Source organism: Halyomorpha halys, unplaced genomic scaffold (genome assembly GCF_000696795.3).
Source record: "Halyomorpha halys isolate HHAL.00 unplaced genomic scaffold, Hhal_1.1 Scaffold878.1, whole genome shotgun sequence".
Classification (NCBI taxonomy): Eukaryota; Metazoa; Arthropoda; class Insecta; order Hemiptera; family Pentatomidae; genus Halyomorpha; species Halyomorpha halys.
This window is the reverse complement of record NW_027116610.1, coordinates 402,861-418,999: the sequence shown is the minus strand read 5'-3', so window position 1 is coordinate 418,999 and position 16,139 is coordinate 402,861. Positions and strand designations below refer to the sequence as shown.

Below are 16,139 nucleotides of genomic sequence, written 5' to 3'. Positions count from 1 at the left end.
TTTAGTAGGATGAAATCTAAAACAGGTACAGTGGAATTGTAACAGATTTTTTTTATTATTTAATCATCTTATTAAGATTTAAAATTCATTTACCTTACCTGAAATTCTTCACTGTAGAATTCTGAGCCCTTGAACGCGGCATAGGCAAGCATCAAATTGGGGCAGATCTTAGCTGGAACAAAGTGTCCATTGATCAAGGTCCTGCCAATGTAAGTCCTGCTACAATTGTGAGGATCATTGCCTCCTAACACAGCATCTGTGGGTATTTTTTCATTAACGTTAACCCAGTAATGTGCCTCTGAATTCCTGTGGACAAAGAGTTGAGTTATTATTAAAGTTTAAGATAAACTTTCTTCAATATTTTTAATATTAATCAATCGTTTTAACGTATTTATAATAAGAATAATTAAAACTTTCTGAAATTGGTAAATATGAATACAAACGGAACCATTTAAGTTGTTAACTAATACTGAATGATGACAACACGCTTTACCCTCTAGCACCTGTCTAGCCCTCCCTAGACATTTTTTGAAAAAGAAAAACTAATTAATATTCTGCCAGTTAGATGCCATAAATTATCTGTATTAAATAATTATAGGTATAAAAACGTTGATTAAAGCATACAGGTGGAAAATTTTGGGCTATGTAAGGTAACCGTGGATCGGGAGCATATGATTTATTTGAAGGGACATTAAAATAACATCTCTGCACACATTTACAGCCTTTTCTATTTCCATGCCTCAATCATAGTTACTAAGTATGTGTGTGAATTAATTCCTTTCGGTGACATAAACCATTTTAATTCCATTGTATTATATTCATTTTAGATAAAATATTTCACATAATACGCCTGACGAAGAAATAAAACCAAATAGTATTCTAAATAAATCATAACACTTGACACCCATAAAAATAAAAAAAAATATCGTTATGATGAACAGACAGAGATAACTAAATGCAGTGAAGAAATAGTCAATCATTAAATGAATTGAGATGTTTAACAACATTGGATTAGTATTTATTAAACAAAATATTTTTGGGCGTATTGATTTAATTGTGATTATTAGAAGAAATTTCCAATGATAGTAAGTACCGGTGGAATACATTAATAAGGTTTATAGCCTACTTTTAGTTTTTTTCTTGTCAATACTACGTCTTGTTTATTTTGCGATGAGATTGCCTCTGATCTAAAGGAGTTTTGAGACACTGGCCTATTTTTTTAAAAATTACTTTCTAGATTATTTATAATTGAAGCAACTGTTAAATTAGTTTTGTTTTCATTTGTTACTTTTTGTAGTTGATAATATAATATTATTTTTATTTTCAAGTTTACTACTATTATTTGGTAGGGTTACTAATAATTTTTTATAGCAGTTAATTTCATTTTTATATACTGAGTATTTATTACTAGTTTATTAAATGCTGGATGTGACCGGTGCAGTTTAAGCATTTGAGAGAATTAATAAAAGCAGCAGTTTTTTTTACTATAATCTAAATATATTACCCATGTAAATAACCTAGTAAACACAATAATCCAGGTAAAGATTAAAACAATGATTCAAATATTTTACAATGAATCCTTGTACCGAGAAAGTATCTACTTTAAGAAAGGGAAACGTAATAATGAAACTAATGTAATGGAAGTGTGGTGAAAAAAGATCGGCTTTGTTTTAAAGATTGAAATTATAAAAATACAAGTAGACAAAAAACATCATGATACAGATACTGAATTATTGATATAACTCACTCTGAAGCTGTTCTCAGTAGTCTCACCAGAGCCTCATTTCTTTTCGTTACAGCCAACCCCAGTGACGTCATTCTTTTGTAATTATAAATGTTGGTCAGCGCACCATGACTAAGCAGTATTTCAGCTACGTCGAAATGATTCGCCTTTACAGCCAGATGTAGAGGAGTTTCACCAAATATGTTCTGAACATTGATGGGACTACCAGAAACCAAGAGGACTCGAACTACTTCGAGGTATCCACCAAGACTTGCCATGTGAAGGGCCGTATTGTTTTCTTCGTCTGTAGAAGAAACGTTCGCTCCGAACTCGATGAGTTTCTTGACGACAACCAAGTGTCCCCTAATGGAAGCCCAATGTAGGGCTGTCAAACCGCCTTCCGTGGGGATGTTGACGTTCGCATCATTTTGAAGTATTCTCTCCACTTCTTCAGGAAAGCCACGGACTGATGCAGTTACCAGAGGATCGAAAATAGAACTGTTGCAACACCATTTTGCAAAAAATGTTGAATTATGGGTCGATTTAGAACGTTCATTATCACCTAGTTCCTCCTAAAACATATTATCATTCAGTTAATTTGAAAAAAAAAAGACATCAATTAAAAATCATTACATGGTAAAGTAAGTAGTCGTGGATCAATTCATACCAAGTGGTCTAAAAGTTGATCTTTGACCACTTTTCATTTTTGTATGTTTATTGCTCCTTATCTCTAGAGACATAATCGGTTGGGAAAAAAAATCAGTCTATTTATATATAGCAGCCCCATTTCTCTCTTTTTTTTTTAGGTTATGCCGGCCAATTTCAGTAATTTTGTTAACTTTCACCTAGAGTTCAAAAAACCACACATATATATATATTCACACACATGACTTAATATGATAAAACATTGACGAATGAGGAATCAAATGAAAGACAATTTCATGGAGAAATGTCCAATTTGGATTCTTACTGGAACTTGAATAAAACTCATTCAAAAAAGTGAAAGGATTAATTACTCTGTTAGAGGTAAGCTTGCGACTTGAGACTTTCAAATTGAGTTTTCTGCATTTCGACATGGACATCAAAACTGTGGCTTAAGGCCCTAAATTGAACCGTTATTGAGCTATTGCACGAGTTAGGTACGGGTCAAACCTTAAATTATTGCTTCTGCAGCACCATGTTTTCCATGGGAACCTACCTTGTTTCGTTATGGTCGTATGGATCTTTTTACGTTGGAGCTTGGGCATTAATTATTAAATGAAATGTTAATAACTTTATTAAATAACTTACTAGGGTATCTGAAACATAAACTTATATTGTTCAATCGAAGCAACATGATATCATTTATATTTCAAATGAATTATAGAGAAAATAAAACATATCTAACGCAACCTTTCTCGCTGGCGTAAACTAGTATGATTAAATAACTTCCGATTTCAAACAATTTTTTTTTATGAGAAGAATACAATAAATACCTAATAATTAATACGTTGAATGGATTACAACTGATAAGATACAATTTATTAAACTTGAATAAATATTGACAATACTGGTTTTCATAGCAAGTATTTTTTAAAGGTTAATAATCCTCTAAAATACAAAATAAGTTAGTATATATATTTTTAATTTAAATTTAACCCCAATAATAAAGTCAATGTGTCTATATTTTCTTGATTGACTTCCATTCATAAAAGTCTTCTAAAGTTGACCTTAAAATAAAATTGTATTTTTTTACCCGTTTCTAATGGTATGAAGTTGTATTATTAGCCAGACTATAAAAATATCAAGTTTAAATCGGACATTCTCGATACCCTCCCCTCCCCTATGCTCCCCTCCCCCGTGCTCCAGAAATTGTGAAACAGATTTAAAATGCACCCCATCTCATTCTAATGGTCTTTGATGAAATTTAAAAGTCTATCATCTTCGGAAAAAATAGGAAATGACAAAAAATGTCATGATAAAATATGATAATAATCTAAGCCATTAAATTTGAAAATGGTTTGAGCCATTTGTTTAAATATTGTTACTATCTAATGACCAGGTTATATGAAACCCCAAACACATTACCCTCCCTCTTCTTCTTCATAGTCAGGTAAAAAAAACAGGTTGAAAAATTTATCACATTAAATTTTAATAAATAATCTAAAACTAACTGAATAAACATTTAAATTGTAGTATATGCTTGCAGAAATTTAAGTTATGGAGCTCTTCATAAAAAGTGAGTTAGCTGATACACTAGAAAGACAGATAAATACTTCCAACATCATGCTCAAAACAATTGAAATTAGCCAAATATTAATTAAACATAAAAAAAATAATTTCGGCTTGGTTAAATAATGGGATTTATTTGATAAATGACAAAGAGTCAAATTATTTATACTGTACTTATTTATAGATATAAGTTTAGAATTAACAAAGAAAATTTAGTATGTAACTAATGCATACTTTTATATACCTACAAACTCATTTTCTGGCATCCATCAATTAATTCAAACTGATATTAACACACAGAGTGACATTTCATTAGGATTGAGAAAAACAACACCAGTTGCGGTTTTCATTATGTTAAAAAACAAAAAAATCAACTCTCGGTTGTTAATATTAATACGTCAAATGAACAAATGGCATCTTAGCGTCTCATTGTGCGCACACACACAACCTAAAGTGTCTCCTCACTCGTAGTAACTAATATTCTGGCCATCTCCGCCGTCTTAATCATTTTCACCAAGGCGGGCGGACTTCAATCGAAGTCGGTACATCCTCCACGAGGACAAGGCAGGCAGACGAGGACATGAACAACTTACCCAGGGGCCCCATCCATCACCCATAGTGATATGAAGACATTTTTTTCTCTCTTTGTTGTTTAACCTACAAGTTAATTTTTCTAATAGCTATAAGTTTAGTTAAATTATTTTTTTCACAGTTTATGATTGTATATTTTGTTTAACTCTTCATTATGTCCACTTGGTCAAAATTCAATAATAACGAAATTTCTTTTTATTATTATTTCAATTCACGGTTGGGAAAAAAAAATCATACTCCAGAACACGGTATAGTTCATGTAAAACCATTATAATATACTATATATTTCATATTGTGAAGAAGGTCAGGAGTGCGGTAATAATAGGACAAAAATAGTTAACAACTAATTATTTTCCGACTTTTCACCCCACTTTGTAGAGCTCCATCAGGGCAGTTCAAGTTTAAAGCTTTCGAGAATTTAAACAAAGATTTGACTTTGGGTAAAAGTCCTAAAAGCTCTAAGCTTGATCATCCCTGATGATGATGCTCTACAAAGTGCGGCGAAACGTCAGAAAATTAATAGTTGCTAACTATTGTTGTTCTCTTTTGACCGAACCCCTAGCCATCTTTATCATAATTTAAAATTGTACTGTCAATCATTCGCATATATTATATTTTTTATAAAAACTTGATTGAAACTTATATCAGGCTTAAAAATAAAAAAAATAAGGTTATATTTGGCAAACCTTATTAAAAATATGAGCTCCAAGGAACACCAACGCAGCAAAAGCTGATACCATTGTTGTGAACTAAATCCATACCATGACGGATACTGAATCGGAGATATTTCAGAAAGTTATATAAGATAACTAAAATCCAAGAGGGAAAAAACAAATCGATTTGATAGCATTTAAATATGTTATCAAGAGACTGTTCTACGTATTGAGCATATCTGTTGAACCATATTTTTATCTCAGGAAAAACCCACTTCTTCAAACAGTTTTTTTTTATTATTTTATTTTGAAATAGGAGATTACTGATACAAAGAAATAGAGACGAATCCTGAAAATTATGAATTATCATCTTTTATACATTTAAAAAAAAAAAAATTACTTGTTTAATTATTTTAATAAAATTTGTTTTTATAATTAAATTAATGTTGTTAAATGTATTAAAAAACAACATCGATAGTACCAAATCCTACCCAGTAAACGCGCACAGAATGATAATTTTTTAAAAAAGGAGATAACTACTAATTTGCTAGTTCATCACTTATTTGTAAAATGAAATGAAAATCAATCTTTATTCTGTGACACTTGCTCTCCTAAGAATAATAATTATGAACAGCTTTAGCAGCTTTTGTCTGGCTACATTAACTTACACTACCAGCTCACGGAAGTTTGATAGTCTAGGAGATAGATATATAATTGAAGTTTGAATGAGGTTAAAGAGGAAGATTTACGAATGGATATAGGTAAGGAATTCCAAAATATTGTTGTATTAAAAAAAAAATGGTTCAAATCAGCCTGGGATGCGAGGGGGAGGCACTGTGGTCACTAAAATATCATTTACCAATACAGAGAAAAACTCAAATCAAATAAATTGAATTAGATAAACCCTCTCCGGAATGAGATGCATGTCCCAGGCCCAGCACTTTTCGAATTTCGATTCCAAACTTATACACGAATTAGTAACTAATTGGTGCTATTTAATACTAAAATACTACAAATAGTAACCAAAAAGATCGTGAGTTATTAAGCGTTCAATATGGAATTAAAACTTCTTTACGGATTAGTATCTGGTTAGTACAATGTATCATAAAAATATTAAAGTTAGTACCTAAAGAGATGGTAAAATATCGAACACCCTAATTTCGACCGACCGCGAAAACATAATCATGTATTTAGTCCTTAAGTATTGAATTTTGAATTGAAACGTTTACATAAATTTGGGCCTCCACAGGACTATATTACCCTGAATTGTTATAATTAGTACCTAATTAGCAAGCGAGTTATGGAACATCATAGTTTCGTCGGACCCGATAATATTATATGTATATATAGTTGGCCATTTGGTAGAAATTAAAATTAGTTGAATCTTTTAGCCCAGATTATCTTCCTCTAATTTAGTTTATAATTTTTTTTATTTCCCCTTATGTGCATGTTATAATTAAAGTCATCTGGTGATTTGAATTTTTCATTAATTGCCATAATTAATTAAACTCTTGAGAAAGGAACCTTAAATTTAGTCTGTTAGCAACTTGTCAAAGTTTAACAACTAGTTTCTCTACGCAGACATTTTTTGTTGGTGATTAGTTACAATGTGGATATTGAATTTTAATTTTTTATTCTTGAATTATTTTATAAATGATCTTACTAATTTTCCAGAATATTTTGAAATTGTGTTTGCTCTTATTTCAATTTTTTTTCATTAGAAGAGGATAAGAATAAGTAATGTTAAAAAACAAATAATTTAATTCTGCATTAAGGCTATTTAATTATCCTGATTAAAAGGAATCAAAACAAATCCATATTGCCTTACAGACCTGCATATATTTTTTTTATATACATTACGTTTATTATTAATTAAAATTTTATTCTCTATTTATTTACTAACTATTTCCATAATGTAATAAGTAAATATATAAAAAAAAATTAAATATAGGATCTTCATAAAAACTATTGAGAAGCGTTGAAAACCAAATATAAGTAAATAGGAATAAAGCTAATTTCCAACCGTATTTACATTTCTCTTTCAGAATAATGTCTGTTTTTGTTTCAAAAACACAACTAAATTGAAATAATTCTTCTGAAACTGTCGAAATTCTGTAGTCTTATTGTGGTATTGTACGTTTTCATCGAATTAAAAACGGTTTTCGTCTTCCACGAACTCATGGAATGGGTGGGAGACGTACCCTTCATGTTTGAGGTAAATGAAATATATGTCATTTTGTGTGTCAAGGGAGGTGAAGTAGTTGTGAAAATGAACCGAATTGGTAGGAAAAGTAAAGTAGATCCTTGAGTATTATTAGAGCTGATTTCAGAAAGAAAATCGAGAATTTTCGTAAATGATAAGTTAGTTCCATCCACTGATGATGTTTTAGTTGAAATAAATGAAAAAGTTAGTAGCATTGTGACTCCTAAAGCAGTTTATTTATTCGTTAAGAAAAACAAACTAGCAAAGCAGGAGTTTAAAGAATGGGGCTTGATAAAAACAATCAAAGAGGCTGTGGAGCTTGAGGAACAGCCATCCATATCGCAAACGTCAAGTTTGTTTTTACCAACAGTAATAGTAGAAAAATAATATTTTTTATTTTTAATAAAATATTATTATATCTAGAAATCTGTTGAGAGTTCTCTTAGCCCTCTAAGAGCTCTGACAATTATCCTTAACAACCAAAGTAATAAAGTTTATTGTAAAAAGTTATAGTATCAAAGTTGCACATAACGTCAAATTAGATGGGTGTATCTTTGAATGGTATTTTTCATGTATTACCAAGTACTATTTATTAAAATAATTAAATAATTAACTATACAACTATTTGACAAGCTATCGGAACTCCCAAAATTTTAAGATTCGGTGCCAACTTTACAAACTTTAATTGTAAAAATTGATTCCATCGGGTTAGTGGTAAAAGTGATCAAATGCTCCTTTGTAAAACGTAAATTTGATCTTTATTAACATTAATCCGTCCGTATAAAATAACATTTAAAATAATGTTTGAATTTACACATGAATTTCAAGTATTGTTTGTATTTTAGAGAATGATGATGAAATATCAGAAGAAGGATAAAATGAGTCATTCACAATCACACTGTCAGATCGGGAATGGGAAGATATTGCTCCAAAAGAATATTTTTTCTCAAAAAAGACTCAAAATAGTGGAACTCGTTATAAGGCGCTAGCTCCAAATGTATGGACACATGTTGTCAATGAACACTTTTTTTTGCTCAATAGATTTAAATCTTGTTTGGTATTTAAACGAGTATTTATCAGCGATAGTTCAGAGTATTGCGTAACAATATCTGGTTTCTGCAAAAACTGTGATGGGAAATTTGAAGGAGTCATTGATACACCTCCACCGGAAGGACAAAGATATGTACCTTTTTTATTTATTCCTTCCATACATAACAAATTGTGTAGCAGTATATTATTCATTCGACATTTAATGATCTATTTTATATACATGCACTACTATCTTTTAGCTTCTTGTGAAATTATTCTCAAAAAAACACTTCGGTTATTAACTACTTGGTAATTAAAGGAAGATTAGTTGTTTTACACTTTTACACAAAATGTTACAATAAATTTTTCACAATTTGAAGTAAATTGAAATTTTCAAACCGTTTCGATTTTGACATTGTTTGGGGTGCAGGAGGTAACCTCTATTCTTTCAATGATGACATTCCTGTATGATAAAATTATCAGCGTACCATAGTAGCAGTTACACCACAAGACATTTTTTCAAAAATTTCTTATAGTGTATTTTAAAGTTCATAAGAAAATGTAATTTTTAATTAAAATATATTGTCTAGGCGAAAGGAAAGATTTAAAAATATTTCGTTCGATTCGTACTGCTATTTATGATAACAAGTAGTAACAAAGTTAATAGGAATGAATAAATGACTGTAAATTTGTTTACTTTTTAGGGTCTTGATTCGTTATTCATACAAGTCAAACGATCCTTGCAAAACTACTATTTCAGACGACTGACGGGAAGAGAAAAGGACCTTGCTCTCAGACACTTAATGAACCTCAAAGAATCCCCTTATGGCTATAGATCTAAAAAAGCTCAACAAATTATGAGTTATGGCGGAACCACATTTTCCCTAATTAAATGCTTTGAGGCGCCTAAAATATAACAAGTTAGAGGAGGAGCTCATATATCATAATGTGTTGGATGCTATTAGTTAAATAAAATATATGACACCCTACAAAGAATGTATATATGACATAGGACAGGATAAGTTTTTTGTTAAATATTGGACGCCTCTCAAATTACAATGTTATAATGAGTATCAAAGAAAGTATCGGAACACACTGATAGTAGATGCCACCGGAAGCGTAGTGAAAAAAATAAGCCTTCCTTTTAGAAATAAATCTGGCTTTTTTTTTTTCTTTTTTTTTTTTATATGTATTAGTGCATTGTTACAGAGGAGACTAGAAAAGATCAATTCCCAGTCTACCAAATGTTATCAGAAAGACATGATAACATAGCAATTCACATGTGGCTTGAGGATTGGAAACGCAGTGGCATAATATCAAGCCCAAAAACAGTTATTTGTGACAGATCTATTGCGCTGCTATCGGGAATCGTTAAGTCTTTTACCCAATATAAATCTCCATCAAATTATTATGATAGCTGCTACAAAATTTTATTTGATAATCAAATGGATTTAATTCCAAATAGTTTTATCAGGTGTGATATTACTCACACGATTAAAAATATAACTAGGTGGCAGCCTGTTAGACAAATGTCATCCGGTGTAAACAAGTTTTATGTTCGGTGTTTGGCAGAGGTATTTAAAGCAGGAAATATGTCACTTGCTAAAAGTTTGAAGTTATGCCATTCTGATAGTGAGTACATTGATGTAAACTAATTGACCACAGAACATTCCCCTACAGAAAGTTATATCCAAAGTCTCACGGAAGAAGAGCAATTAGATGAAAAACATGATTTGGATGGGATAGTAGAAGAAATTATGGAGTTTCATAATCCCTTTGAAAATTGGCCAAACAAAATACACATGGATGTAAAAGGAAAGACACAAAGTACAGGAGAACATCTAAACGCACTGTACTGTCCCCAAATCATAAAATATGTGATCAATTTAACTAAAGATTTGCCTTTAGTTACTGGAGTAATGAATGATACCAGTGTTTTGTCATGGTAAGCCAAGAGCTAGTAGGGCACTGGTGGAGAGCTACTTCAATAATTAAAAACACAGAATATTCAAAATTGATCAATTACCGATGAGGGTGGATTGGTTCCTTATAAAACATATTTCACACCTAGATGGACTATTAAATTAGCAGCTCCTACCCAAATTGTAAGTTCAACAGAGGGAATGGAATCACTTGTCCCCCAAAGTCCGGATTCCACTGAAACGATATTAGGTCCAACACCCATACCTTACAAAAACGATGAATCAACTGGAGACGGTACAGCATCTGAGAATGCAGCAAGAGGAAATTGGCGAAACTAAGGTTATTCACTATCTGAAGAACGATATAAAGATAGATAACCACCAGTCAAAAGATCAAAAGAAAAATTAAGCTTAAACAAGCAAAAGCACAGCAAATTAAATAGTATAATGTCATATTTAGTTCGCCTGCCAGATTCGATGAATGTAGAAATCACTAAAAGCACACCGAGAGCAGTTGGGTTGCTAAAAAATGGCAACAGAGCCTCTGAGCTTAAAACACTGACGTATTACGGAGGAGAATCAGTGTCCAAGGTCACATTAACAAATACTTGTCCCTTCGACAGTTTCGCTCAAGCTGCTCTACATTAAAAGAAGTTAATCAATGGCACAATAGTCGGAAAATTTTTAAACTTTTGCAAAGTGTTAGCAACGAAAGGTGTAACCGTGCAAATGTACAAAAACAGATTAGAAATGCTATTGGCAACATTCCCTGATCTTGAAGCATCCCCAGGTGAGCTCGGTGTGTTGAACACCGAGATCAGAGCAGAAAACATTATAAGAAAAAAGACCGAAAAATATCCTTTCATGATGTCATATTTTGTCGAAATTGTAGAGTTATTCAAATACAGCGAACATCTTGTCTCACAGTAACAATCCCAGCAACTGGCCTCAAGGGTTTACCAAATTATATAACAGAACTTGTTAAGACTCAGAAAGTTAAATGCGAGAATGCAAGTTGTCCCGGTGTAAAAAATATAACCAGAAAGCCTTATGGCATATGATTAACAATAGTAATTATTAAAATTTGTGAAGGAAAATTCGAAAACACCGGGACGAATTTGGAACAGCTGGATATGGATATAGTAACTTAAACAGAGGTATGTAACTTTAACTCGAATTTCATATTTTACATCCACTAGGTAACTATCATGATAAAAGTGGATTTATTTTTTCAAATAAGGCCTTGCGAATTACCTGTTTCTATATCTTTATATGGAGTTGACTACCAATTTAGGGGATTCATTAGATTCAGCGGACGACGTACGAGTATAAGCAACGTAGGGCACTACACAGCCACGGCCCTAAGAAATAATGAATTGTGGAAGGTCTATGATGATACTAAAGAGAAAAAAAATTATATATCACGAACAAACAAAACTACTTGCCAAATTTTAATCTATACGATTTAATTATTTTCAAATGCAGTTTTTGTACTAATAGTCCAGAATAAATTAATTTTATGACCAAATGTAATTAGTTTTAACATAGTTTAATATTTACATCATGTTGTGTTATTATTTTCTTATATTCCTGTATGTTGTGAAATATTGTTTGCATTTAATTATAAGTAATCTTGTAAGAATTAATTTTATGGTTAAATTTAAAGCAGATTTACTTAGGTTTGACATATATATTTATATACATATACACATATATTTTGACATATTAATTTTTTTTATATCCTACATGTCTAGAAATAATACTTGCATTTTATATGAACTCTGATTTATAAGCAATTTATAAGTTTTGAAAATAAATAAATTATTTTATACGATGGTTACAAATTTTAAGTTTATGAAATTAAATAAATATATACAGTACATGCTATTTATTTATATTTGAAATAAGTATTAATGCGCAATATATCCATTCAAGCACTATTAACAATTACAGTGAAGTAGTTATTTGGAGTTTTCATTAAGTGATATTATTAAATACTTGTCAGAATTATCTATGAAAGATCTTAGGAAAGGAATCTAAATAGTTTTGAGCAATCAGTCAAATTCACATTTCGATTACTCTAGACATACAAATTGGTTACTAGTTATTTTTTATTAGTTTTATTATTTTATAGTATCCATAAAGCATTTTTTTTTAAATATAGAACAAGTTGAGGTTATGCAAATGATTTTTAAAATTTATCTTTAGTAGTTAATTCTGACTATAAATAAGAACTGAAATATTATTTGTAATTAAAGGTATGAATTGAACATTAAAATCTTTTTCAGATTTTTATAAATAACACTTACTGTAAACATTCATTTCATTTAAACTACACAATATTACAATCATTCATCTAGATTTGTTTGTAAGCCATAGGTCATTACGTTTTGATTTCATTACGGTTTTATTACCGAAAAATAATCTTTAAAATCCTATAATGGATATATATTACCTAGCTAATATAACCACTAAATAGTTTCGTGGTTAGCTGAGGATTCAATAACTAATTATTTTGTTATTTACTAGGCCTTTTCACGCAAGGTTTGAAGGTGATTACTAAAAGACAAAAGACTTTTGCTGACAATATTTTGTTCTAGAAATATAAGTTGATACCGAACGAAATGACTCTGAACTATAACCAGAAGTTGCTAAAGAACTAATATCAATTGTATCTCAATAGCTCAAAGACATACAATGATGTCTTGCACAGTCTCGTCTTTCTATCAGTTATCGATCAATGTCATAAAATTCGAAAGTTCTCATCCAACATCAATTGCAAAAAAATGTTTATACACTTTTTTTTTTAAGTTTCTCGTTTGTTATGTGATTTTGTATCCAACACTCGTTTTAATCCATAAAATTAGTTCTACTTCAAAAAAACAAACCTTAATGGTATAAATTACTAATTCTAAAATGCGTTAGAATATAAATTGGAACTATTTGCTAGTCGGTTAGCAAAATGAATCTATTTGAAGAAAAAAAAGTCAAGCTGTTATACAAGAACAGGCTTTTAATACTCTCACAAAACCTGTTTTTTTTTTCTTGTAATGCTTTTCTTGCCCAGGTTAGTTTATAATATCGCTGTTCCTGAATTTATTAAATAACTAAAAACAAACTTATAAAATATTTTACCTATCTGATGTATTTCAGGGTAATTTCACGTTTTTTTTCCTATTGTATATTTTCAATTCAGAGGTCGCCAATAATCTTTTTTTTTTTTTTTGCTCTGTAAATTATAATATTTAGTTAAAATACATTTCGGATGAATTCAATTTCGATAAATAAAATAAAATACAACAAGCGTTACCTATTGAATGTTATTTCCCATATCACATATATTACACTGATCTTCTGAAGACTAAAAAAAAATGTTTAATTTTGGCGTATGAACTAATACAATTTCTAAATTCACACCAGTTAGCCAATTTTAGGTAATTTAAGCATTCTATGTCCCCTTAAATACGGGAAAAAATAGGAAAACTTTTATTATTGCTTTCGTTGTAGTCGTCCCACATTTCTCTCTGTATTACCTAATAAATTTTGGTTTACTCTCCATATAAACCTTTCTTTAATTATTTTCGTTATGATATTAGGTTAGGTAAACAAAAAAAATATATCAGTTCTTAAGAAAAAAAAAAAGATTTTCACTTGAAATTTTGCGCTGTATTTGGTATCCGTCTACGTCAGGCGTTTTCTGGCATATGGCACATGGCGATCTCGCCCTTCACCCTCTTGCGACACCCCCCCCCCCAGCGCTTACTCACCTGCGTCTGTTTTGATAGTGAATTGGCGAGTAAAGTCTGGAAACGCAAGCATTGGCTTCCGCTGCAGCTTCTCCATACACTACCTTATGTTGTCATCTACCATTGGAGTGAACACTTTTCGGCCTTACCTTCTTCAGTAAGTTGTTAAGAGGGACGAGGTGCTCTGCCATTTCTGGCACGAATCTCCTGTAATAGTTCCAAGTTCCCAACAACCTCCGAACTTCCTTTACATCTCCTGGTAAGGCCATCTTCTGTATAGCCGCGACTTTATCTGCATCGGGTTTCACTCCCTCGCTGGAAATCGTTGGGCAAAAAAAAGTAATATGTTCCTGCCTCAATGATTCTTTGTCTCCCGACAGTTTGAGCCCAAATTGTCTGATTCTTTGGAAAATAATGTTTAGATGTTGCACGTGTTCATCCCCGGTCTTACTGAACACTAGTAGATCAACCATATAAAACTGACATACAGATTCGTAAAATTCGTCCATTAGTCGCTGGAAGGGAGTATTTTTGAGTCCACACGGCATTCATGTAAATTAGTAATGGCCCCTTTACAATGTGAATGCCGTCTTATGTTGATACACCCTAAGGCATTTGAATTTGATGATATCCGGCCTTCATGTCCAATGTGCTGAATATCGTTGCACCGCTCAGCCTGTCCAAAATGTCTTCAAATCTTGGATTGGATACTTCTCATCAATGGTATTTTCGTTGAGCTTTCTGTAATCTATCACCCACCTGTACTTTTCGGTAATTTCACCAGGCGCGCTCTTCTTTTTTATCGCCCTCAATGGACTATTGTAGGAGGATGTACTATTAATAATTATTCCTTAATGTTTTAATCTTTTGAGCTCTTCCCTGATGTGGTGACATAGTGCCTGCTGATATCTCCCCCATTTCACATGAGTGACCTTATCTTGTATAAGTGTGACCTCATGAACCGTCTTCCCGGTTGCCCCGAGCATGTCTCCTTATTAAAAAAAATTTCTTCATATTCCCTCTTGAGCCTCTGTCTCTAGTCCTCAGCCCCTCTATCAATGACATTTGTACATTTTACCCTCTAACTTGATTCTACACTTCCCCTTGATGTTCTTAACCCAAAAACCAACCTTTCCTAGCAAGTCATACCCCACAATCATTTTTTATTCTCTCGGTATACTACTCCCAATGATATGTACCGGCAAGTTCTTCCTACTAAATCCCAACCGGATTAACCCTATCTCCAACTTCCCCTCTTCCACACAAGGGCCACCCAGGGTGATTAATTTACACTGACTTTCCTGAATCTGGTGTGTCCTCTCTCCATTTGGGCCTCCTGTTCCCGTGCACTTGTGTCTACTAGCTCGTGAGGACATTCTACGAAGGACCGTTCTTTCGGTATTCCCTCCTTCTTCTCTAGCTCTTTTGCCAACTGAATCTTTAGTACATTGGATAGGAATTGCATCTGACCCTCAACCTGGGTTGTATCCATCATCTCGCTGAGTTTATCACGCGTTTCTTGAGGTGGTTTTTCGCAGGGTGGGTTCGTCACTCCCACGCCTATTTTTTGTGAGTGCCACCCATTGGCTAACGGGCCCACAAATGCTCGGGGGAGGTTGTCAGTGAGTTTTGAATTATTCTGAAAAAAGCTCGGGTGGGACCAGGGATTCGATGTGACAATCTATAGATTGGTAGACTGGCGCGTTACCACGCTGCTACTGCTGCACTATTCTCTTATAAATCATAGAGATGTTAAATGTTAAATGTTAAATGTATAAATGTTATAAATCCTGTCATAAATCATAGAGAACAAAGAAAATAGACAAAAAAAATCTTGAGACTAAAAATTGTTCTAGTATCCAAAGATTCCGCGTTTCGGCACCATTTAAATATCGACAAGCGCAAAATATTAAAAAAGAGAAAAGGGTATAAGATATGACACGCTTGAACTTCTGAAACAGATTGCTTTTATTGTTTCAGCACATCTATATATTCATGCTCTATAACTACTCTGTCAGCTAACATCGAAGTAACAGCTGACTGTAACTTTATATATATATA

At 32.0% G+C, this 16,139-nt stretch overlaps 1 protein-coding gene across 2 annotated transcripts in view; it reads right to left on the bottom strand.

Moving 5' to 3' along the window:
- The window catches only part of LOC106686804 (ankyrin-3), a 43,663-nt gene that overhangs the window by 5,691 nt on the left and 21,833 nt on the right, over nucleotides 1-16,139 (bottom strand). The window contains exons 6-7 of one of the 2 annotated variants that reach the window (XR_010845108.1): nucleotides 1,748-2,295; nucleotides 94-306 (exon numbers count right to left, since the gene is read on the bottom strand). Coding sequence is in view for 1 of the 2 variants with exons in the window: in XM_067053327.1 (XP_066909428.1) it covers nucleotides 99-306; nucleotides 1,748-2,295 (756 nt within the window). In the remaining variant the exon portion in view is untranslated. The remainder of the gene's footprint in view (nucleotides 1-93; nucleotides 307-1,747; nucleotides 2,296-16,139) is intronic. The other variant, XM_067053327.1, reaches the window with a different exon arrangement.